Genomic DNA, 24,827 nt, shown 5'->3' with positions numbered 1-24,827 from the left:
ACTATAGCCCCTTATTATCCTATACCCCCTTCCCCTGAGCTATATCCAGTGGGTATTATACAGCTCCATCCCTCCCTATATCTATCTCAGCCCTACTGGGTATTATATAGCTCCATCCCTCCCGATATCTCAGCCCTAGGGCAAGGGCAGTATGGGGATGATCCCTGGATAGGAGCACCACAGTCCTTGCTTTTCCCACCACATCCTTACGCACACCTCAAATAACACTTCCATTTTATTAAAGTTGATCCAAAAACATACCAATAAATAAAATAAATTCCTAACAGTTCCATGTCTGGAGGAGGCAGAGAACAAAGGGGTGTTATGGCCACACTGCCCAGCTCTGTTGCTCACCCACTGGCCTCAAAAGGGACAGTGAGGGGACACACCCATCGGCGCTCCACCTCCCTCAACCGGATCCTTGTGGAAAAACAATGGGCAAAACCAGCACCGCAGGGTGAGATGGTGACACTCCTGGGAATGTCACCTGGACTAGGGCTGGCAGTACAGGCGCTCCATGGTGGCCACGCTGACCTTCTGCTGGTAGTCCTCCATCCTGTCGTTCAGCTTCTCATAGAGCTGGGAGAGGCAAGAGTCATGAGGGATCCCACCCTATCCCACCACCCATCCCACCCTGTCCCCCCATCCCGGTGTTTGGGAGCTCGGTACCCACCACAACGCTGTTCTCGCTGGCGCTGCTCTCCCGCAGCGCCTGCAGCAGCTGGTCAATGGCAGTGTAGGGAAGCCACATCGTGGGGGACGATGGGGACAGTGGGACCTGGAATGGACAGGAACCCTCACATCATGTCCCCCAAGGAACATCCTGCCACATCCCAACAGCGATGAGGTAAGCTCACCTCGATCCCAAAATACTGGTGCCCTTTGCCCAGCACAGCGTCCACGTACTCCAGGACCAAATCCACGGCCTCCTCCAGCAGATCATAGTTCAGGTACAGGCGCAGCAGCTCGGCAGCGTCCACTTCCTGCCAGAAAGAGGAAAGCTCAGCCAGGGAATCTGACCAGGACTGGGACCACACTAAGAGAATCTGCTCTGAGCCTTGGTACCAGACACGGAGCACCTGGCAGGTGTCCATTGGAGTGAGGGTGACCCAGCAGTTCTAGAATTTTAGGGTTTTTGGGGACAGCTGTCTCCCTGTTCTCACCTTGTAGCTGTTAATGAGCCAGTTGGGCAGAGGTATCCCGTGTGCCAGGAGCTTGTTGATGACGCAGCGATGGTACAGGCTGTTCTGCGATGGGTAACGCTCCAAGTAGGATGACAGCAGCCTCCAGGCTTCATCTGTGGCACTGCAAGCAAACAATTCCCTGTGGAACACATGCCAGCAGCTCCTGCCCCTTCTGTGAGGCCCAGAGTGTGCTCCAGGTGATGTGGGGACAAGGTGGAAGCACAGCTCTCCCCACATCCTGTGCCCACAGTTCTGGCCTTAGGGATTTTTTAAGGACCTGTAACCCTCTGGATTCACACAGGGCTCCTGTCTCCAGACCCTTCTCCTCCAAAACTATGGAGAAATACCTACCTGGACTCTTTGGTGGTGACCAGTGCTGAGAGTTGGTTGGCTGCCAACCAGTCCCAGGCCTTCGCCTGTGCCGCTTCCCCTCCCAGCTGGAGCTTGATGCACCTGCACGACCAAAAGCCATGGCAAGGCGGGTCCCTCCAGAGCCCAGCCCCTTCCCAACAGCATCAAACCACCCCTTGCAGGACTATTCTCAACGAACAACCCAGCTGGACTGGCAGGAAAAAATGGCTCTTGGGCAAGTTCCACGCCACGCCCGAGCCCCTGCATCCTTCCATCCCCGCATCCCCTGAGAGGGGAGGGCACCCAGACGTACTTGAAGGTCAGGCCCTCAAAGATGGGGGTCAAGGGCAGCTTGAAGGTTTGGCAGAGGGTGATGGCCGAGTCGAAGAGCCCAGCCCGGACCAGCAGAGACACCGTTTCCTCTGGGGTGGAATTGCCTGAAGGGGAGGAAGTGCAGGTAAAGCCTCCCTGAGGAACACCCCAGTGCTCACCAGGACCTCGCCCTGTGTTACTCATTGAGAGATGCAGCAGCAGGGTGCCAACAGCCTCCAACACCCTGCAGCAGTACTCCTCAATCCATGGCTGGAGGCTTTCCTGGCCTCTGGAGCATCCCATGAGCCCAGGAGCTATCCCTGGAGGGACTGGATAGAGCAGCTGTGACCCACAGAGCTGTCCCTGATGGAGAGGGACTGAAGAGGGACGCAGGTAGCAACACATGGTAGGCAAATGCTGCTCTTGTTTGGAATCATTGAATTGTTAATGTTGGAAAAAGATCCCCAAGATCATTGAGGTTAGGGAGGGGACAGCCTCATCACAGGTCTGTATCCAAGCAAACAATGCATCAGCTCTGCCAGCACAGAAACTGTGGCACTCGGCTCCCTGCGTCACCACTCTGACCTCAAAGCAGCTGTTCCATCCTTTCCCTGCAATCCCACACTGGGAAGTTACCTCCTCCTGACATTTAGAGGGGAAAGATGTGGACATGTTGTGTAACTTCTACCAGAGATTCTAAAAGACTCCGGGTGGGATAGTTATACCTTCCTGTTCCCCAGAAAGGAACAACTTTCACAACTTTTTAACACCATTCCATGAAGCAGGATTGTCCAGAAAAATACATTATTCATCAATTAAAGAGGTTGGATTTGATGATTTTGGACGTCTTCTCAAACCTCAATAATTCTATGCTTCCATGATTTCCAAAATGCCTTTTTTTTGTCCCAACTCCACTGCAGACCATCAGAGGTTGGAAAAGCCAAAGAAAGGTGGAAAACTTAAAACTGGTTCTCCTGATGTTCATCTCAGAACCTGCTGAAGTCAGTGGCCGGATTTCATGGTAGGGATGGGAATTTGATGGTCCCTGGCAGCTTCTGGGTTTGCCTCTGGGACAGGACAGAGTGGCTGAAGCCCCCTCACCTGCCACAGCTGCTGCCGACACGTCGTGTTCCACCAGGGTCAGCCGGATCCGTGCCAGCAGACATTCCCTCTCCAAATCCTCCAGCTCCAGGATCTCGATCTGGCGAGTGGCTGGAACAGATGGATACTGGGCTCTCAGTACTTAAAAAAGGGCTCTTTGGGCACTGTGCAGAATGTCTTGCAATCGCAGAATGGTTTGGGCTGGAAGGGACCTTAAAACTCAGCCACTTCCAAGGGTAAGGACACCTTCCACTATCCCAGGTTGCTCCAAGTCCTGACCGACCTGACCTCGGACACTGCCACGGATGGGGCAGCCACAGCTTCTCTGAGCAACCTGTGCCAGGGCCTCAGCACGCTCCTAGGGAAGAATTTCTTCCCAACATTCCATTTAGACCCACCCTCTGTCAGTGTGAAGCCATTCCCCCTTGTCCTGGCATTTCATTCCTTGTTCAAATCCCCTCTCCAACTCTCTTGGAGCCCCCTTAGGCACTGAAGAGGCTCTGAGGTCTCCCTGGAGCCCTTGTAAGAGCATCTCTACAGCCCTCTGCCATCCTAAGAGGATTTGTACCCCAAAAAAGCACCAAAGGAATTATCAGGATTTGCTGACTCTTCCCTGCTCCCTTGACTGTGCTTATGTCCTTGATACCATCCTCCTGGTCCTCCTCCTCCAGATGTTAGATAATATTTGGGAACAGCTGCTGCTTTGCCTGCCAGGCACACGCCACAAAGGAAAAAAAAAAAAAAACACCTCTTCAGAAAAATCAGGTTTAAAAATACCTGACCTTAAATTTTCCTACTGGAACACTGAGGATAACCTGATCCCATATCCTGGGCTGTGGCAGATGCAGGCAGAGTTTATTCCTACACAGGATTTCCAAGGGCACAAACAGCCTTGAACAACTAGAAATTGCCTCAAAAAGATGGTTTTGTTTTAAATTACAAGTTACTTCCACTGAAAAAATGAGCTGTCAAGGCATCAAGCTGTTAGAAGCAGGCACAGGAGCTCCTTGGGGAATAGCTGTACCCTTGGGGAAATTACTGTATTCCTTGGGGAACAGTGGCAGGCGTGTTGCAACTGGGGGACACTGGGAGAGTTATTGACCTTAAAATCCCACAAATGATTGATTTGGTGGAGGCAGGAGCTGCCCTGAGCCATCTCCCAGCTCACATGGGAGCTGCAGAGCCATGGGAAAGACCAGGATTGGGCACTTACTGGGAACAGCCATGCACTCCCCATCGTGGCTCCTCTTCGGGGATGCTCCCGGGCGCTCGTACTTGCAGGAAAAAGCAGAAAGAGGATTTTACCCACCTGGTTTCTGAAGGACAAATCATTGATAGGATAAATCCCAACAAGAGCTCTCCATTTCAAGCCTAGATTTAGACCAGGGAAGATGTACAGTCCCTTGGGAACTCAGGTTACTTTATCCCTGGCTATCAGGAACACCAGGATCAGGTGACCAGGCTGCAGCCACCACCTCCCTGAGTCCTGAATGGGATTTGAAACACAACCCCTGTTACACTAACACTCCTCTGGACTGGTATTCCAGCTGTTCACACTTCCTAAAACATTTGCTGTCTTAACACAAGGTAATACACTCCCCTGTCTACCCACCAGCCCACTCACAACAGTTTTCCTGCTTCCCCCCCGTGCCCTAGAGAGATGGGAACGGCACAAGGGTGATGGATAGGGTCAATGAGAAGGGCAAGACAGTTGGCTGTGAGCAGCAGATTAAGAAGTCCAATGTCTCTGCTCCCATCAGAAAGGATTTTGGAAACTCCTTTCCAGGAAGCTCAGCATTCTTACCACAGCTCCAGAGGCTGGCTGCACTATCCAGGCGTATTCCGGGCGGATCAACCGCAGGCAGTTAATGGCAGCCAGGAAACAATTTCCCTGTTTCTGGAGCCCTCGGAGCGTCCGCACCTCCCTGCCCAGCCGCATGCCGTACTCAAACATCACTGTTCCAGCTGAAAACAGGGAAAAGTGCATCAGCCAACAGCCTGGAGAGGCCACACAGCTGGCAGGGGCAGGGAAAGGGTGTCCCAGGTGGGTGGGCAGGTACAAGGTGCCATCCCAAGCTTTACCTTTCCGGTAGTTGTGCCGGTACACGTGGAAGGCATAGAGCAGCTCGTAGTAGTTGTGAGTCATCAGATCCACGGCCCGAGCGTGGGACTCGATGATCCCAACGACCTGCAGCACATGGAGGCTCCAGTGGGTTCATAATCCCTTTAAAGGGAGGGTTGTGCTCCCCCCTCCACAAGCCGTGATCCCAGGATTACCTCATTGTGAAGGTTCACGTAAGGGAATTCCACCAGGTCCTGGAGCTGGGATCGCTCGCAGAGAACCACCACTAGCTGGCGTAGGCAGTCCAGCTGCCTGCAGAGGGAAGCACAACCCTTTGGAGGAGCAGGAATAAACCCAGGAGCACAAACAAACCCGGGATTTGAGCCACAAACAACCAATTTGTGACAAGCTCCTGCTTCTGGATGAGCTCTGCAGGCTTTTTCCTGGCTTAGAACCAATTTAAACCTTCAAGTTTCTCCTGTGCTGGAAACAGATCCTCTGGAAAGGCCTCTCAGGACGGCAGTCTCCCTCCCTCCCTCCCTCCCTCAATCAGTTAAAAAGCATTCCTATTTCTCCCCTGTTATTCCAACATTTTTCTCTGCTAGGATAAAGCTTTCTCTACACAGTTCATTTTCCAAACTGAAAACTCAACACTAAATCTTTTCTTTATTGAACAAAAATTAGCTCAACTTAGCTCCCATAGCTTCTAAACACAGAATGCTACACATGATCCTTCAGTGTCTTCCCTGTTTTCTCCCCTCCCATTTTCCTCTTTTGAGAGCATGCCAATCCCAGGCGTCCTTCAGATGAACATCCAAAAATGAACTCTACATTTTTAAACCCACCTCAACACATTAACCTAACGCAGCAGTAGTTCCCTCCCCTGAAGTGTCATTTTCCTTTCAGTTTCATGGGAAAATGGGACCATGGACCTCCAACAAATGTGTAAGCTTGTCACCTACCTGCCTGGATCCGGGTTTTGCGTTAAGGCTACATAGGCTTCGCTATTGTGCCCCAAATCCAAGTGATGTTTGAAGATGCAGGTCCTCAAAGTAGCCTGAGAACAGCACAAATCAGTTATAAAACCGACCAGCAATTCCTGTGGAAGAGGTTTCTGAAGAAACAGCTTGCTGGGAAGGAAGTGGCTGTACCTGGCTTCTCCAATCATCTGCTGATTCCATGATAGCCAGGGTGGCCAGCTCGATGACCAGCTCCGGCAAACCCAGCATCTCCAACAAGCGAAGGACCTGGTGGGGGGAGAATACTCCACTAAAGAGTTGGCAGGAGGGTTTTTTGTTGTTTTTTCTTTAGGAGCTGTTCCAGCCCCTAAAGATTTTTAAGGGATTAGACTTTAAAAGGGAATATTTGGGTAAATCGCAGCGATCTGGATGAAATCCCAGCACAACAGGACCAGGTTATGGCTTCTCTGGAAGATTCACCTCTGTACATGGGGGATTTTTTGAAGCATTTCAGCATTAATGATTAGTTTTCTGGATCCTAAATCCAGGGAATCCCTCACCAAAAGCCCAGCTCCAGGCTTGCAGCCTGCTTGAACCATGGTATTATACAAAAGAAAGATCCTATCTCAAATCAAACATATTCATTTTAATTTGCCTCAGAGCTTAGTAACCTTTGCCTTAGGCAGCATCTTACATCGAGCCTGGACTTGTCTGGCTTCTGCTCCCTGCAGCTGGATCTCATACTGCCTTTTTCTGCTGGATAACAAAGTCCTTAGCTATTAGGAAACCAATAGGTGGAAAGTACCTAAATTTCACATAATCAGCTTGTCATTACCCCCAGACAAAGTAAAGACAGTACAGATGTTTCACGTTCCAAAAGCTAAAGTTTTCTGAGGCTCAAGTAAATTTCCCCAAAGCCAGAGATTGAGCAGGAATTCCCTCTCCAGTGTGGAAGGACTCGGTGCCAGTTTACCTGCTCAGGACCGTACCTTGTTGTAGTACTGCAGGCGTGGTGTGGAGACCACCTCACCCTCCTCGGGCTGGATCAGCCTGTCCAGGAACTCCTCTCTTCCCACCTCTGAGGCAGCTTGGCAGAAGCAATCCAAAGCCTGGAAGCAGACCTGGAATCAGCTTGCTGTGCCTTCAGGTGACTTATCCACTTGCTGTACAGGTGAGGGGACAATACTGCCTGTCCCAAGCTCATGAGATCTTTCCAAGAGCAGATCACACTGGCTGGTCCAATCCCATCCTTTCCAAAGCAAGCAGAGCTTGGGAAAGATGCTTCCTGTGCAACCTCCTCCCTCCCAAGGGAAAAGGTCCCAGACCCTGGGAAGGAGATGAGGGAAAGCCTTACCTTGTGCCCTTCACCCATGACGAGGTAGCACCTGCCCATCATGAAGCAGCAGGAGCCCATGTTCACGTGGCACCATGGCTGCAGCAGTCGGATGTATTCCTATGGGAGAGAAGGAACAGGAGTTTGGATTCAGGTCAGCGCTCGCTTGTGATCTGCAGGCACCCAGAACCAGCAAGTTTTTAGTGGCCTCTTTAGCTACTGTGTTCAGACAAATCCTGCTTCTCCAGCCCGAGGGCTGGTCTTTCCAGCCCTAAAGTCCCTTGGATGCACTGATCATGAAATCCTGGTATGGTTTGAGTTGGAAGGGAACCCTTAAGCCCATCCAGACCCACGTCCCTGTGAAAGGCAGGGACATCTTACATTAGACCAGGCTGCTCCAAGTCCTGTCCAGACTGGCCTTGAACCCTTCCAGGGATGAGGCAGCCACAGCTTCTTTGGGAAACCTGTGCCAGGGCTTCAGCATCCCTACAAGGAAGCATTTTTTTCCAGTATCCCATCTAGCCTTGCTCTCTCTCAGTATGAAGCCATTCCCCCCTGTCCTGTCAGTCCAGGTCCTTGTCCAAAGCCCCTCTCCAGCTCTCTTGGAGCCCCTTTAGGCACTGGAAGAGGTTCCCAGGAGACCGTGAAGGCTTCTCTTCTCCAGGCTGAATATTCCCAGCTCGCCGAGCTCCCCAGAGCAGAGCTGCTCCAGCCCTGTAAAACGGGGAGATACCCCCCACATGCTCTTGGGAAAAAACTGCTTTAAACAGTTCCAGTGTCTGTAAGAAGCACCTTAGAAACACCTCCCAACATGCCCAAAAATCAGACAGGATTCTTCATACATCCTGTTGCAGGGAACTGCAGGGCCAATGTGGACAGAACGTGGAGGGCAGAGCAAAAGCTGCAGTACAATGGGCAAGGCAGGTGCTAGAAGGGAAATACCTGTGCAGGAGAGGGCCAGCAGCCAAGGAAGCACATGGATTACAGCATGTGGGAGGGAGAGCCGATGGCACTGAGGGCACAGATGAAGTGAGATGACCCAGCCTGGGCCTGTGCCATCAGTGCATCCTCGTCATCCTTGGAGAAGCAGCCATGTCCTGCTAGCAGGGCCATGGGACTCAGCAGGAACTGAGAGGAGAAACCAGGACTTGGAAGTCAAGTCAGCTCTACAGGTGCACAAACCACCAGCGCCTCTTGCCTCGCCTTTCCTGGCCATGAGTCCTCTCAAAACCACGTGGCGACGCACCTGGAGCCCGGATTCACTGCCTGGATTAGCAGCTACAAGGGATAAATCCTGCTCCAGCTTGTCACACACAATGAACAGCACGGAGAGGCTTGGCCCGTGTCCCAGGCCTCTGCTCTGGCACCAGACCGTCCCCGTGCCCGCCTGCTCCTTGCAAGGAGCTTCCTGTACCCCCACAGTTCAGGTCACCATGCTCACAGCAAAGCTGCTGTTATCTCCCCAGGGTCAAGGCACTTAATCCAAGTTTCCATGACCAGCTGGGGTCAGGGAGAGGAACAGAAGGCAGGGGGAGGAGGAGGAGCCGGGCTCTGCGGAGATAAAAGCCTGGAGGAGACACCAGCGAGGCGAAAGAAATGCAAGGAGATTCAAAGCCTGCACATTTGCCAGGAGGGAGAAGATGCTGCTCCAGTCTTGGCATTTCCTGGCTCAAAAGCTCTGAAGAATTGAAATTCTTCTCTCAATTCTATTCAGCAACAACACAAAAGGAAGCAATTCAGCCCCAGGTATGAGGGGCAGGGAGGATAAAAGGTTCTGCTGAAAAACAGGTCGTCACTAACAGCCTGCCTGGCCCTGGTGCCTCCAGGAATGCCCAGACTGGGATAAAGCATCACGTGGAGCTGCAGACAAGGAATTGTGCAGGTCAGAACTTGAGCACAAGCAACTCCAGTTTGCTTAAAGACATTTAAGAAATAGATGAGCCCTTTCTGGGCTGAAGAAATGCTTCTGAAGCCAGATCCCATGGGCAATCATGGGCAAAGGCTGTGGGCACATCAGCAGCCAACAAGCTCTAGGATTGCTGGGATATTTACACAGGCTGGGATATTTAAACCGGCTCTGCAAAGGTGTTTCAGGAGCGTGGCATCACACAGTCAGACAAGCCCTGGGAGAATAAACTCCTCCATGGAAAGGGAATAGCATAAACCTGAGTATCTGGATGCTCTTGAAAACAGATGAAAGAGAAGAATGAAAATGATTCCCCCATGGCAGGGGAGTGGAATGAGATGAGCTTTAAGGTCCTTTCCAACCCAAACTGTTCTGGGATTCCACAATCTTAAATCACTCCCCATCAGACACACTGTTGCATTGTCTCAGCTCAGAGAGCAGTGATTAAGGGTGGTGGTTTTCAACTGTAACAGGGGAGATTTACATTGGATATTGGGAAGAAATTCTTCCCTGTGAAGATGGGGAGGCCCTAGCACAGGTTGCCCAGAGAAGCTGTGGCTGTTCCCATCCCTGGAAGTATCCAAGACCAGTCTGGACAGGGCTTGGAGCAACCTGGGATAGCGGACAGTATCGCTGTCCATGGCAGGAGGTGGAACTGAACGAGCTCTGAAGCCACTTCCAACCCAAAGCATTCCAGGATTTCATGACCAGGGGAAGGAAGAATTCCAGGACTTGGAAAGACAAGGTTTTGGGGAATTTTCCAGCACCTGTGAGAGGGCTGGCATGATGCACTCACCTGGAGCTGGGTGTACTGACAGCTCCCCATCAGGCACTCTGGGAAGAGGAAGCTGGGATTGCTGGGCCATCTGAGCAGAGGTTAAGGAACACAGGACCATCCAGTCTGGAGAGCTTGGAGAACTAGTCTGGAAGTCAACATGCCTCTCATGCTCCGTTTGTGGGGGGAAAGGAGAGAAGATTAAGCTGCTCATTATACAAACCATTATTCTGTAATAAGATTTATCCATATTAGAACAAAATCACCAGTACATCTAATCCCCAACTCCTGTTACCCTTCCAAATCCCCCAGCATCCCGCCCCACCAAGTCAAGTAGTGAGAGCTCAGGGGCTTAAAGTCAAAAACTCAAATCCTTTATCGTGCACCTAAACAGGATGAAATCTGTGAAATCTTAAAATACCCACAAATCCCATTAATGCTAACAACCTCCCTCCTTCAGGAGGCTTGTCTTTGAAATTTGGGGGTGGAAAACTGATTTTGGAATGGCAGGCAGCTCAGTGGCAATGGAATCACAGTCAAGGATACAGGAGAGGCAGAAAATCAGCCACTATTGAGGTGATGAGGTGAGGCCAATTCAAACTTGTCTCAGCCAAAGAGGTGTTGGGTTGCAGGAAGAGTCGGGATATGATGTGTTTTCTGGCCACTTCCTGAAAGAAGAGCTCCACGATTGTTTGAGGGCCAGATACTAAAAGTACAAATTAAAGGAACAGTGAGTAGAGAGTATGCAGCAGAGATCCCAGGTTTTCCACCCTGTCCTGTGCTCATCAGCCCAAACAGCACAGATTAAGTCAGGGCAAACCAAAAGCATGTTCCATACTCCAACTTGTTGGTTTTGGATTTCTCCTGCCGTCTGGTTAAGTCAGAGGGAGCAGCAGGAGATCAAAGTGCCCCATCCTGCAGTGTTTATTAACCACAGCTCAATTAAAACACACAAAAAAAGGGCTCTGCTCCCTCTCCACTTGTTATTCCCAGCCCAGCTGCAGCTTTCTAGCACGACAGGGCTGAGGGAGTGCTGAGCTGGCTGTTCCATTCCTTCCCTCCTCATTCCAGCATCCCAAAAATCCCCCCTTACTGACTGTTCCCAACGCCTCTTCCCGAGCTGCCACCTCCTTCCCTACGTTTCACATATTTTTCCCTAAAGAACAGTGGCCAAACAGGACTTTCCTCACGAGCCAGCCAAGAAATAACCCACGACACCGGCACACACAAAGGGTGTTTTCAACTTCCCTGACATTTCCAGCTGCCTCCTGCACCCAGGCTCTCCGTCAGGGAGAGCTTGGGCTCTGAGGATCACTGATGCCAGAAAGTGGAGGACGCTCTTTCCCAGCTCACATGTGGCACTGCTGCCTGTTTGTCCCAGATTTCCCCAGCTCCCTCTGAAGTATCTCAGCCTCCAAGTGCTGACTAGTCACAGCAGGCTCTTACCTGCATGCTTCCTTCCCATCCTTGTTCACCTCCTCCCTCTGGAACCGCTTCAAGGCCCACATTTCCCTAATTAAAGCTGCCTTATATTCTCCCAATAAAAAACTAACCCAAAAGTTACATCTTTGCAACAAAACTTAAAAAATATGAACCAAATATCAGCTGCTATGTTTTGGGGAGGTATTTCCACATTTTCAAACACGTTTTGAGCAAGTACTTTTACGTTCTCATGCTCCCCTGAGCTGCAGCTCTTGGATGCTGTGGGGTAAAGGCTGGAGAGCAGGACAGGCTGGATGGAGCAGGCTGCTCTGAGCAACTCCAGCTAGTGGAAGGTGTTCCTGAATGGTTCCAGGGGTGGAACTGGATGAACTTTAAGGTCCTTCCAACCCAAGCCACTCCAGGATTCGTGACAGACGTAGTCTGAGCTACTACAGCCACTGTAAAGTACATGAGGGCTAAGTTTGGCTGATGCTGCCAGGGTTAGAATGAAAAATTTTTGGCTGAGTGAGGCATTCCCATCCTTCTCAGGCTGAGAGTAAAATCCGAGTTCAAGACTCCAAGATCCTTTGTTGTTGCGGTTTGTTTTTTTTTTTGTTGTTGACAGCCTGACTAACATCCCCACTTAAATCAGGGTCATTCAACCACACAGTCCATTAGCTCCCTGCATAAAGCACTTCCCTCAGGTGGCAGATACAGGCTTAAATAACAGAAAGGGAGAGCTGATGATCCGTGGACACCTTACCCAGTTTGTGTGGTGTCAGAGCAGTGGTGTCTGCTAACTCCAACACGGAGAGATGCTGCAGATTAGATTCCCTAGGGAAGAAAGGAGCCATCAGTGAAGAGACAACAAAACGCCTCCTGCTTTAATTGTGCTCATTGTTCAACTCCCACGGAGCACAGAACAGCGAGGCCTCGCAGGGCAGATTTAGCACAAGGCAGAGTCAGCTCAGAACTTGGAAGGGAAAAAACCCTCCCCAGTGCTCCTGGAGCAATACTCCCACAGCAGGCACCTGCTTTCCACACCAGGAAGGGCATTTCAGGTGGATTAAGGAGGAATCAAAGCCAGGCCAGGTAGAGACTTACAGCGTGTCCAAGGGGACGTCGGAGGCCAGGCACTGGCTCGCCCACCGGATCAGGAAGTAGGACAGCAGCAGGGGAGAGGTGCGGTGCAGCAAGTCCTGCTGGGACTGGAAGAGCTGTCCCCCTCCCAAAACGATCTGCAAGGAAAGCACAGAGCTTGGCACACTTGGAGCAACTGCAGGACAAAGGCAACCAGAGAGGTTTGTGTCAGGCCCAGCTTGTCCCTTCTGCAAACACCAAGGTGCTCAACAGCCTGGCAGGAGCTCAGCCTTCCCAGGGAATCAGCAGGACTCTTGCCCCACCTCTGGAAGTGATCAAGGCCAGATTGGAAGGTGCTTTCCACCTGGCCTAGTGGAAAATGCCCCTGCCCACGTCAGGGGTTTGGAATTAAACAGTCTTTAAGGTCCCTTCCAACCCAAAGTATTCCAGGATTGCTGTCCCTGAGACTGAAAACATGGTTTTGCTGCAGAGATCACATCAGAGTCTCCATAAGCTCCAGCAAAGAGCATGAGTCACAGGAGATGAAACAATCTGAGCTTTCAAAGGACACAGGTATGCCAAGGTGGGAAAGGAGCAGGTCACATGTCTCATGGTCTGGGAGAGCCTAGCTCCAGAGGGCACCTTGCAATGCACTTTAAATGCTACCAGGACAACCTTGTACAGGAAAAAGGGATTTATTTTCAACCAGGAAACTCCTGGTTATTTCTAAGTAAATAATATTGGTTTAAACAAGGCTGTCCCTGTCTGGGGACTTGTTCTGTATCCCTGTGTCCCTGTGAGCAGCAACATGCCTCACGTGGCTTGAGGCCTGATGGGACAGACCCAAACCAGTCCATCCCACCACTCCAAACACAGCTACCGTCGTGGGGGTTGTTTGCTCTGGCTGGAGCAGCTTCCAAGGGGCTGAAACTGCAGCCTTGGAGTGTGCAGCCACAGAATGGAGCTGCCATCGGTGCTGGGAGAGCGATGGGAGGATAGCTGGGAAAGCTGCATGTGTGCTGATTCACACAGGAGGCTGGAATTCATGCCCTCCTTCCACAAATACAGCTTGGCTTCCTGCTTCCTGGATGTTCACCGAGGAATAAAGGGAATTAGGCTGCTTTGCTTAGGAAGACAAAACCAGCTGGAGAGAGCAGGACCTGCCCAAGCCTCGAGCTATTCCAACAGCCTTGTGGGAAGAGACAGAGCTCCGCCCTGCACCACCAGCAGAACCCCACAGGATTCCCAAATCCCGGGGCGTGGCAGCCGGGGGCTGCACTCACGGGATCTCCGAGTCGCAGCAGGAGCTGCTGGAGGATGAGCAGGTCCCGGCAGAGGAGGAAGCGGACGGTGCAGATCTTGGCCACTCCCCCGCACACCACATTCCCTGCGGTGGTGCTGCCGAACAGCTGGGACAGGCTCATGCGCAGCGCCAGGTGAGGACCTGCGGGGAAAACCAGCCAGGTGAGGCAGGAGCCACACAGGCAGGAACAATTCCCAGGGTAAGGACACTTCCTAGCGTTTCCCAGAAAGAGCTTTCACCTCTTTCCATCTCAGCGTCTGTCTCGTAGTCCATCTCTCGGATGAGCAATCCAATGGCATGGATGGGGTTCCTGATCTCCTGCAGTTTGCTGTGGATATCCTCCATCACATTTTCCCTGCAAAATCAAAAAGATCGTCATCATCACGAACAGCAACCTGAGGTTCCAACTGAAGAGGGCTCCCTTACACTCCCTTCCAGTGAGGATCAGTATCTGATCAGCCTGGACATTCCTAACTGGAATCCTTGGCTAGCTTGTGAGTTTTATTACAGCGCCTGCAGGGACCAGTCTATTTATTCCACTACCTCAGGCTACCAGGAAATAACAGCCAGATAGTTGGCATTCCACAAGGAAACGATTTCAGGTTAGCACAGGAACCACACAGGACCACATGGTTTGACCAAGGCTCTGACCTCTCCCTCCAGGCACTTCTTTCCACACCTAAAAGGAATCTGTCCCTCTTCTCTAGGTTGTGGATGGAAGACCCTGCTAACGACACCAAACCATGGTCCTCATCCCCGGAAAAGTCTCCTGCAGCACAGGGCAAGGAGCCCACACATCTCAAATGCCCTTGGATGTCAAGCAAGGACGGCTCTGGACAATCCCAGCTCAGCCACCCTGAGAAGCTTCTGGAAAACACATCTCCTTACGTGTCATTAGCTATCAAGTCCTCCAGGATCTGCTCTGCAGCCTTTTCTGGAGGCTGGAGGCGGGAGCAGGCCATTTCCATGATGAATGCCATTTCCATGGAAATTGATTCTCCGATCAGGCGAAGGCACTGGACAAGACAGACAACATCACGAGACATCTCCAAATCTGCAATGAAAGAATCTAACTGTGTATTTTCCAAGAGATTTCCAAGGGAAGGTGGGAAGACCATGCAAAAGCCAGTTAGTTCAGCTCCTATCACCAGTAACAGCAGACTGGTCCCAGTTCCCTGTGCCAAACCTTCCCCAATAACAATGAGGCTAAATTAAAGCTCAGGAGTTGATAAGGGAAAGATTTGGGATTTATTGTTTGGAAAATAAAAAATGATGCAACAATAAAAAAATCTAATTCCCTCCAAGGAATCTTTTCCAACCACAGGTTGAAAGAAAATAATTAGTGCAAAAAAATATATCCTGGAGAAAATGTCTCAGCTTGGCTCTGCAATTCTTTACGGGTGAGATTTTAAATTAAATCCCATTTTTTGAGACTGTGACTGTTTAGAACAGCCAGGGCAGGAACTGCTGGGGCTCCTAAATCCAGCCCAGGCCTCCAGCTTTCCTTCCCTCTGCTCCACAAAAAGCTCAACCAATGGACGATGATCCTGCTTTATAAAAATATATAAAAATCACTCAAGCACGAAAGTGGAGCTTAGGTAACATTTTCCATTGCCTTTTTCTTAGTGAAACGGCATTCCAGGGCCAGCAAAGCACAGAGGGCACTGTGGTGACAATATTAATGACGTGTTTTCCATACTCTGGCATTCACTTCCTGGAGACAAGGAACAGCACGGCCCCTCTCCAAAGCTGATGTGAAAACATCTCGTAAATTCTGGAATGGTTTGGGTTGCAATGGACTTTAAAGCCCATCCAGTCCCACCCCCTGCCATGGGCAGGGACACCTTCCACTATCCCAGATTGCTCCAAACCCTGTCCAACTTGGCACTGGACACTTCTGAAGATGAGGCAACCACAGCTTCCTCTGGGCACCTGTGCCAGGGCCTCCCCACCCTCACAGAGAAGAATTTCACCCAACCCAAACAATGCCACAATTCCATGATTCTACTGGCAGCCTTGGCACTACTTTCTAACTGCTGGTGTGAGGCACGACAGCCAAGTTTCACAAAATAAGTATCCCTGCAAAGCCCAAATGAAAATATCTCCATGCAACTGTGTATCAGGAGCTCTTCAAGGGATCTCTATGGAAGCTCCCACATCTCTGACAGGAGGGAAGAAACTCCATCTATTCTCACCTTCAAAGATGGCAGCGTCATCCTCGGTCAGGAGGTGCTCGTTGGAGAGGAGATAGAGATGATCAACCAAGGAGCAGGGCACGAGGAAGGACATGGAGCCCTGAAAGGTGAGGAGAAAAGTCCTTGAGCTTCCCAAATCCTCTGGAGAAATGTGTTCAGGGAATCTCACCACCACCCAGCCTCACCTTCTTTAGCAGGCACACCATGCTGGTGTAGGGGTTCAGGTGCAAGGCCAGGGGCCGGGAAAGAGCTTCCTGGTACTGCAGGCAGCAGGCATAGAACTTGGACCAGAATTCCACCTGCAGCTGCCAAAACTCCTCTGGGGAGCACTCGTATTCCGTCACACTGCCCTGGAACTGGTGGGGGCAAAACAAGGGAATCAGGAATGGCCGAGTGAAATAAGAACAGGATAAAACAAGGGAAACTCAGACCCAAAAAGAACATAGGGATCTCTCAGGTAGGTCCCCTAATAATTGTTATTTGGAAGATAATCCCTCTGTTTTGGATTGTCCTCCAAAATGATGAGCAATCACTCTGCATGGTGGTGGTCTGGGCACAGTGTGATGGGTGACCCAAGTGCACACAGGGAGCAGAGACAGAACAGCCAGGATTCCAAAAACCCCAGGCAGGAAGAATGAAGATTTGCACTTTTTAAGATGTTTCATCATTCCCTTTGGAGAACTGAAGGATAAACCAAGGTGTGGAGTCACTTGGCACCTAAAACATCGTGACACCATGTACAAAACAATATCCTGGGAGGAAAATCCATCTCACCTCGTTTTCCACGGCTAAGGTGACCTCTTTCCTTAACTCATCCCACGTCAGATCCATGTGCCTCTCAGTTCCTTGAGAAAAGATCTGCAAACCAGCACAGGAAACTTGGATTTTATGGCAAAATAAGTCTCTCCAAGGGTTGAAGCAGCACTGAGTGAGGTAAAGCAGGACAAGAGCATCAGCCAGCACTTTGTGGGATGGAAGTGTTAAAAGAAAGGTCTGGAAGCTAAATTTGGGATACGTGGATGTGTGGCAGTGTGCAGCCACCACACCTCAAAGGATTTAAAATCCATGTGATGTGGCACTTGGGGACATGGGTTAGTGGTGGTCTTGGCAGTGCTGGATGGAACTGTCAGATTCCACCATCTCAGAGAGCTTTTCTGACCTTAGTAATTATTCCATGATTCCGTGACATATCCTGACAAACAGCACCACAGGGTTATGAGTCCCCGTTCTCCTGGCTAAATCAGCAGGAATGAAAAACAAGCTCAGCAACTTGCTGTGCTATCCAAAGGGGGAAAAAAAAAAAATTATCTGGATTCCAGGTTCCACCTCTGGCTGTGGGCACACAGCAGCTGCAGCACAGCCCAGCAGCCACCAACTCATTCCAGGGACTCCCCATGAAAACATGCCTGGCAAGAGCTCCAAGGAATCCTGCTGCCTCAGATCTAAAGGGCCAGGAAGAGGATGAAAAGAGAGCATCCCAAGTTCTCTCTCATTTACCTGCAAAGCCTTCTGGATAGCTGCATTAGTGAACCGGCCCGGCATGAAGAGATATTCCAAGTAGATTTCCTGCAAAAAGACCGTGACTTAAGGAAGCTCAAGGATGAGGAGAACGTTTAAGCTGCTGTTTCTGGTCTTTCTTCCCATTCTCAACATCATCCCCTGGATCTGTGTTTCTGTGCACACCCTGCTCCAACCTGGGATCAAAAATGGCTTCCTGCACACCCCTGACTTTGTTTATTCCCATTTTCTCTCCTGAGTGGCCTCGCTGTTTTTTGGTGCTGTTCTATGGCTGGCTCACCCTGGGGTCCTGATCCTGTCGGACTGTCACCTCCTCCTCAGGGAGCGGCTGCACAAACACCTGGTTCCACTGGCCTGCAACATTCCTGGAAGAAAACAAACCTGGAATCAGCTTGGTATCCACCTGAACCAAACCTGTAGCTTTCATCAGCAAAAGCAGCCCTCTGGGTGTGGAAACAGGAGGTCTGTGCAGTGACAAAGGACACATTTTGGCAGGAGAGGTGAACTGTGGTATTCCTAGCCATAAACTGATGGAACAGGTCGTAATACTTCATTTAAATCAACGTTCTCCCCATCCCACAAGCTTACAAGCAACTCTCAGACTGACCAGTAACTTAAATCTCCTAAAATTTGTACACTCACAGCATTTTTCATCCACTGTTCAGCTCCCTGGCTCTGCACCAACCCACCCTCTCAGCTTTATATTCAGGGATGATCCTTTCTCACCACCATCTCCCCAAAACATGTTTTTTCCTGGAAGGGACCACCTGGCTGTTTTGAAGGAGCTGTGGGGAAGCACAGCTCTCCCTCTGCCATGTTCAAACTCCACTTCCAGCAATCCCGCAGCCTGGATTTTTACATTTTTCATGTCCCAGCAGCTTGAGTACAAATCTCTAAGTTGAGGAGTTCTGACAGGGTTTTCCTGCAGTTATCCCAGTGATCCATGCCCAAAACTCACTGTTCAAAGTTGATGTATTTCACAACTGTTTGGTTCTCCTCGTTGTGCCACAGTGCCCAGATCTCGGCTGAGGTTAAGGCAAAGTCAACCAGAGTCTCCTAGGAAAGAATGAAAGAGACAATTTCCTTTCTTATCCCCAAATTAAGAGTACAGCAAAGAAAGGTGGGTACTTAACAACAGCAGTACATTCCCTTGTGGAATTTAACAGGCTTTGGGAATTGTTTAGCCTGGAAAAGCAAAGGCTTTGGGGTGAACTAATTGCCCCTTCCAGTACCTGAAGGAAACCTACAAGAAAGATGGAGAGGGACTTCGGACAAGGGCTTGGAGTGATGGGACAAGGGGGAATGGTTTTACATGGAAAAAAAGGAGATTCAGATGTGATATTGAGAAGCAATTATTTCCTGTGAGGGTGCTGAGGTTGCCCAGAGAAGCTGTGGTTGCCTCATCCCTGAAAGTGTCCAAGGCCAGGTTGGACAGGGTTTGGAGCAACCTGGTCTAGTAGAAGGTGTCTGCCTCCTACAGCAGGAGGTTGGAACAAGATGAGCTCTAAGGGACTCCTTCCAACCCAACCATTGGGACTCTATGATTTAAATCCCAAAGGCCTCTCCCTCCAGGGGCCAGGCCCCAGCTCTCACCTGCGAGGAGAACAGGGAGGAGATGTGGTCAAGGCTGTAGCGGTTGCTCTCAGTGGTCACCAGCTGGAAGACACAAAACTACAAACACACCTCATAAATCATTTCCTGAAGGATTAGACCAACACATCTCAGGGAATCTCATCATTCCAGTCCATCTCCCTGCCTGGTGCTAGGGGTAACAGACCCCAGAGGACAAGAGGGGTGAGCTGAGCATACCAGTGTACCCTCTGCACAGACATGCTGGCTTCACCCTTCTCCCCAAGGACACTCATCCCTGCCTGGCCCTGAAGGACTCCCAGGTTATTCCAAACACTAAACCTGAAAAACTTTAAGACCACCACACCCAGCACTGCCAGTGATCACAAGATGTGGGAAAAGAAGGAGACTAAGGTGGGAAAGCCCCAATTCCTTAGCTGCAGGCCTAGCTCTGCATGTTCTTCCCAAAGCAGAGCACTCATGGGACAACAGGACTCATGTTACACACTCTTATTCTGTGTGGGAATTCCCTGGAGAAAGGGATAAGCTGTCCAACAGATGAGCCTGGTTTGTGCCGTCATTCCCCTCCTGCTAAATTTATCGTTCTCCACAAAAAGTTCTCCCCAAGTTGCAGAAGCATCCACACGCTCCCAGGAGCCTGGTGTAAACACACCATCGGCATTTCCATGCTTTTAGCTCCTTTCGGACCTTCCCTTTTCCCACGGCACATCCACGCTTTTGGAGCAGGAGGTAAACAAGTGTACTAGCCCTCACAGATCAGCTTAGTCACACAGGGAATTCCACTCCCAGGGCTCGGGCACACATATCCCGCAATGTTGTGAGAGGGAAGATGTTTATTCAGAAAGCACTGATCCCTCCCAAGGGTCAGACAGAAACTTTTCTCTATTTCTTGCCTTCCAAACCCAAGTCTTAGGGGACTCTTCTTGCAGCCTGAAGAGCCCGTGGCTCCATACCTGCCCTCGCTTGGGAGCGTGCATGTAGACTCCCAGGTAAAGGCCCAGGGACTGGGAGAAGGCCAGGCGCAGGCGGTGCCCGGTGCCGGCCGCCAGCCGCAGGTCCCTGCTGACCGGCATGAACTCCAGCAGATCCGCCACCATCAGGCACATCTGATCCTGCAAACAACAAAAGTATCAGGAGAGTGGCTTAGGAAATACTCTGGATTGAGAAACTGCTCATCTCCCTCCTTTCCCTTCTGACAACATCTGCCCAGAATTTTCCACAACAGATGTTAATTAAGGCTCCATACATTTACCTGAACCGCTCCTTGGCTTCTCCTAGCTCACCTGGGCCCCCTTCCCACCAATCCTACAGGCTGCCGGAGCCCAGGCATGTAGGATAAAGCTTCCCCTCCCTCCCACAGCACATTCCAGTGCCACTGAGCCGTGAAAGCGACGTGCTGCTCCATTAGCTCTGGCACTCAATATCTGGAGCAAGAGGCTTTTATTAACTTCTTGTTGACAACGACACTTTCATTACTGTTAAAAGCACATGAAAATCCATTTGGGATGGCTCCTTGGGCCTCAAAACACTCCTGCCTGCCTTCCCAAATGCTCCAGTTGGTCTGGAAAAAACAACTCGTATCCCAGGAATGCGGCTGGGCAGGAAACCCCTCACTTCACAGACACTGCTACCCAACACACACGACGACTGTTCTCACATATTGTCCCAAAATCCCAGTGTGGAGAAGCCACAATTTAATGGGAGACAGATCCATGCCAAGCACTCACCCATGATTCCTTGGGCTTCATTTTGCTCCCCCAAACCCAAGTTCTGCTCACCTTGTAGGACCACATCCGGAGCTTATGGTCCTGGCAGAGGGCGAAGAGGACGGCGTCGTGATCCAGGCAGTGCACGGAGAGGCTGACGGGCACATCCGAGGGGCCGCCATCGCCTCTGGAAAACCAGAGGTTACATCAACACCTTCAAAGGAAACTCTCCATCTCTGGAAGTGTCCAAACCCAGCCTGGACACTGGTCTAGTGGAAGGTGTCCTTGCCCTAGGCAGGGGGTGGGACTGGATGAGCTCTAAGGCCCTTTCCAACTCAAACCATTCCAGGACTTCATGATTTTAAAATCACAGCAGGTGCATAGCTCCAAGGCAGTGGTGTTCCACCACTGCACTTAAATCCAAACAAACCGGTGGGTGAGATGAGGAGAAGGGAATGTTTCAGCATCCATGGAACAGAGGATCACACCACACCAGTGACACTCAGTTCTCCACTTGCTTTGGTGGAACTGAAGCACATTCCCACTTCCCCATCCCCAGCCGGGTACTTGCAGAACACAGGTGAAGAATCCAGAGGGGAAAAAAGGATCCAAGCAACCCCCAGCATGGATCCTGCCAGCCACTGACAAGGATCCAAGAAGCCATGAGCAAGGATCCCGACAGCCCCTGGGCAACATCCCCCAATGGTCAAAGTCACTCAGGGCATCAAGTGACTCACTGCCACTTCCAAGAAAAAGGCCCTAGGATTCAGCTGTGTGCTCTAAGTCACCCTAACAATCCCAACCCTAACGATCCAAATCCACCACAGAGCATCCATGTGATTCCCACGCAACCTCTGCTTGTCAGGAACGCGCCTGGCTCCTCAGCACCAGGCCAGAGTAATCCTTAATCCATGCTGGCTGCAAGCCACATCCTGAGCAAATCCTTGGAGGCCAATTACTAGAGAACATATTCACAGACACATGGAATCAGCAGAACCCTGCTAATCCAGCATTCCACTCCCAGCTTCCGTACTCTGATAGCTCCTGTGACCCTGTTAACTTTTTTGTGTGGAGTATTTATAGGTGCCTGTATGACTCGAGCTAAAAATTCCAGGTGAGGGGGATCCAAAAGCCAAAATTAGCTCAGTTTATCCATCTCCAGGCATTCACCTGATGGCAGTCGGCATCCAGCCCGTGAGGAAACGCTGCACCACCGAGCTCTGCTTCAATTCCACGACAGAAACACTTCCTTAAAAGCAAAAGGAAAATCAAAAATGAAGATCAAATGAAATTCCAAGGCAGGTGAGGGGCTGTAGTACGCAATCCTTACCCTGCACATCGGGAGGAGGCAGCTTAAGGACAAAGATCCCTCCTGAGGCAGAGGGAAGGGCGAAGAGAGCCTCCCCCTCACTGCTCAGCCAGGCTGCAGAGGCCACAGAGTTGGGAGCCAGCCCCGGCACGCTGGGAATCACGTAGTAATTGGAGGGATCCCTGATGTGGATTTTGCTGATATCTGTAAACACGGACTGCACTTGGCTCTCCGTTATCAGCTCCTGGAAGGAAACAGGAGAAAACAGCCTCAAGTTGTGCCAGGGGAGGTTTAGGTTGGGTATCACAGAAAATTCCTTCATGGAAGGGGTTGTCAGGCATTAGAACAGGCTCCAGTGGTGGAGTTCCCATCCCGTGGGGACATGGGTGGCCTTGACAATGCTGGGGAATTGGCTGGACTCCATGATCCTAAAGGATTCCACAAAACATCAAATCCTGAGCACACATATCTAAGGCACAGGGTAAAAAAAAACAAAACCACCAGCCACTGATGGAATGACAACTGTCTCCTTGATAAAAAGGACTTTTCCAGTAAAAAATCTCAGGGACAGCTCAGAGAAAACCACTAGTGACAAATCCCAGGAAGAGCAGCTCTGCCACAGCACAGGGTCATCCCTTGGGAAAGCTCTCTAGCGTTCTAAAACTAGGAAAGAAGCTCTCCAGGAGGGAAGAGGATCCTGGCAAGAAGCAGGCACAAGAGGAAAACTCAGAGCAAATAGGGAGAATCACAGAATCCTGCAATCATTTCAGTCAGAAGAGACCTTAAAAACCATTCAGTTCCAACCCACAGCCACAAAAAGACAGTAAATGTGATATAAACCCTGCCTAGGATCCATCTGCCATGTGAAATACGGATTCCAACTCAGAGCAAACCAGCCTGCAGCCTTCTCAGCTGAGGAAAAAGACAATCCAACCAGGAAGGGATTCTGGAAAAGCTGAGACTCATCCCCGACAACATCTCAACTCCAGTGTCACCACAGTCCACATGACACAGGCTGGAGACCCAGTCAGTTCCCGAGCAAAACACGGCTAAATTTCCCAAACCTCCACTTTTCTTCTTGTTCCCGATGTATTTTGGGTCACGTACCCCCTTCCCAAGCCCTCCCCGTGGTGACGAGGGCCCCGAGGGCATTCCCGGCACTCACGCTGCGGTAGAGGCGGGCGGGGTGCGGGAGCAGCAGGCGGTGCACCGTCTGCGCCGTGAGCAGCAGCACCACCAGGTGACTCTGCACCTCGCACAGGTGGATCCCGCCCGGCAGGAACGGGCAGCCCTGGATCCGCAGCCGCACAGCGTTGTTCAGCAGGTTCACGTCCAGGGACTCCTCCACCAGCTCCACCGTGTCCCCCGACGTGCTCCTGCGGGAACAGAGGGGCAGACGTGGATGAGGAGGGTCTGAGAGGGGAGAGAAGGGCAGAGATGAGGCTGATCTGAGAGACGGGAGGGTCTCAGTAGGGTGGGAAGGGAGAGGTGTGGATGAGGAGGGTCGAAGCGAGGCAAGGCGGACGGGGGCGTGCACTCACCATCGCACCCAGCGATTCCTGGTGGCGGCCCCGAGCTGCGCGCTCTCTTGGTAGCAGAAGCCGCCGGCGCTGTCGCTGTAGCGCCCGGCAGGGAGCGGGGCAACGCCGGGGGGGATGAAGAGCAGCTCCTGCGGGGGTCGCGGCGGGGCCCGGCCAGCCGCGCTCAGCTCCAGGCAGCTCCGCGCCGCCAGAGCCGCCGCCATCTTGGGCCGCCGCGTTCCCGCCTCGGCCGCGCGGGGCACGACGGGAAGGGGACGGAGCGGGCGCCCCCTGGCGGGCGGGAGGACGGGGGCAGGAGGGGGCAGGGCGCCCCCTGGCGGGAGGAAGGACAGGGGGCAAGAGGAAGAGGAAGGGAGGAGAGGGGAGGGCTGGGGGCAGGAGGGTGGGGAGAGGGTCTGGGGAGAGGGATCTGGGATGGAGATGTGGGAAAGGGACCATGGAGAGGGGAGAACGGGGAGAAAATGTGGGGAGGGGCTACAGGGAGAGAGGGAAAAGGAAGGGCTAGAAGGAGAGTGGATGTGGGGAGAAGGTAAAGGGGATTTGGGGAAGGGGTTTGAGGAGGGTCTATAAAATTTGGCGCAGGACACTGGGGGACAGGACAGGAGGTCAGTCTGGTTTAGTGGGGGTGTGTGCCCTCAGCAGCAGCCACCCTGCCAGCTCCTGACACCCACTTGTGCCCATCCCTCATCCCGGTGAAACAGCCACAGCCGCATTCCCGGACATGTGCAGCACACTGGACCCAGCCACCGGCAGAGCATACGTTCCCATACTGGTGAGGGCAGTGGGGACCCCGCCGTCCCATGGATGCCACAATACCACACAGTGCCAGCGCCGGTGCTGGGCCTGGCCAGGCTCCCGCTCTGCTCGGAACAATCCTGCCTTTCAGCGGGATCCAGTGCCGGCGGCACGAGGCGCCTGCCTGTAGAATGGGCCCATTCTGGTGGCAGGTGCCGTGAGGGGCCGGGGGCTCCAGCTGGCCCCCAGCTTTACTGGGGGGGTTGAAACCCCCATGTTGGTGCGGGGAGCTGGCACACAGTTGGATTTGGGGGCTCAGGTGTCACAGCACTGCCAGGGCCATGCACCAGTCATGGAAGGGGCTGAGGTGGGATGGAGGGGCACTGGGACCAGGCCCCACCCGTGGGCACCCATCCCGCCTTGGCACCGAGGGGTGCCCTGCATC

The 24,827-nt window shown here is 51.8% G+C and overlaps 1 protein-coding gene across 1 annotated transcript; it reads right to left on the bottom strand.

Annotated features, from left to right (window-relative positions):
- Window positions 1–217: 217 nt before the first annotated feature.
- Window positions 218–23,865, bottom strand: NUP160 (nucleoporin 160). The gene is made up of 35 exons (XM_014257943.2): window positions 23,648–23,865; window positions 23,272–23,482; window positions 22,128–22,350; window positions 21,968–22,046; window positions 20,870–20,984; window positions 20,045–20,203; window positions 19,095–19,172; window positions 18,460–18,557; window positions 17,782–17,866; window positions 17,481–17,549; window positions 16,758–16,841; window positions 16,169–16,339; window positions 15,984–16,083; window positions 14,677–14,842; window positions 14,028–14,143; window positions 13,769–13,929; window positions 12,510–12,643; window positions 12,169–12,239; window positions 10,530–10,689; window positions 10,005–10,074; window positions 7,324–7,422; window positions 6,959–7,078; window positions 6,162–6,257; window positions 5,973–6,067; window positions 5,226–5,322; window positions 5,031–5,136; window positions 4,753–4,913; window positions 4,162–4,222; window positions 2,949–3,059; window positions 1,849–1,972; window positions 1,536–1,637; window positions 1,164–1,305; window positions 858–983; window positions 674–778; window positions 218–579 (listed from the first exon to the last, which is right to left on the bottom strand). The coding sequence occupies exons 1-35, from the start codon at window positions 23,848–23,850 to the stop codon at window positions 493–495; spliced, it is 4,185 nt and encodes a 1,394-aa protein (XP_014113418.1). The 5' UTR covers window positions 23,851–23,865; the 3' UTR covers window positions 218–492.
- Between the last annotated feature and the right edge of the window lie 962 nt (window positions 23,866–24,827).

The sequence above is a fragment of the Pseudopodoces humilis genome, chromosome 7 (assembly GCF_049639895.1).
Source record: "Pseudopodoces humilis isolate 2021_Gansu_Grassland_sample_001 chromosome 7, ASM4963989v1, whole genome shotgun sequence".
In the NCBI taxonomy this organism is placed as follows: Eukaryota; Metazoa; Chordata; class Aves; order Passeriformes; family Paridae; genus Pseudopodoces; species Pseudopodoces humilis.
Note: the sequence above shows the minus strand (reverse complement) of the source record. Positions and strands in the feature narration are given on the sequence as shown.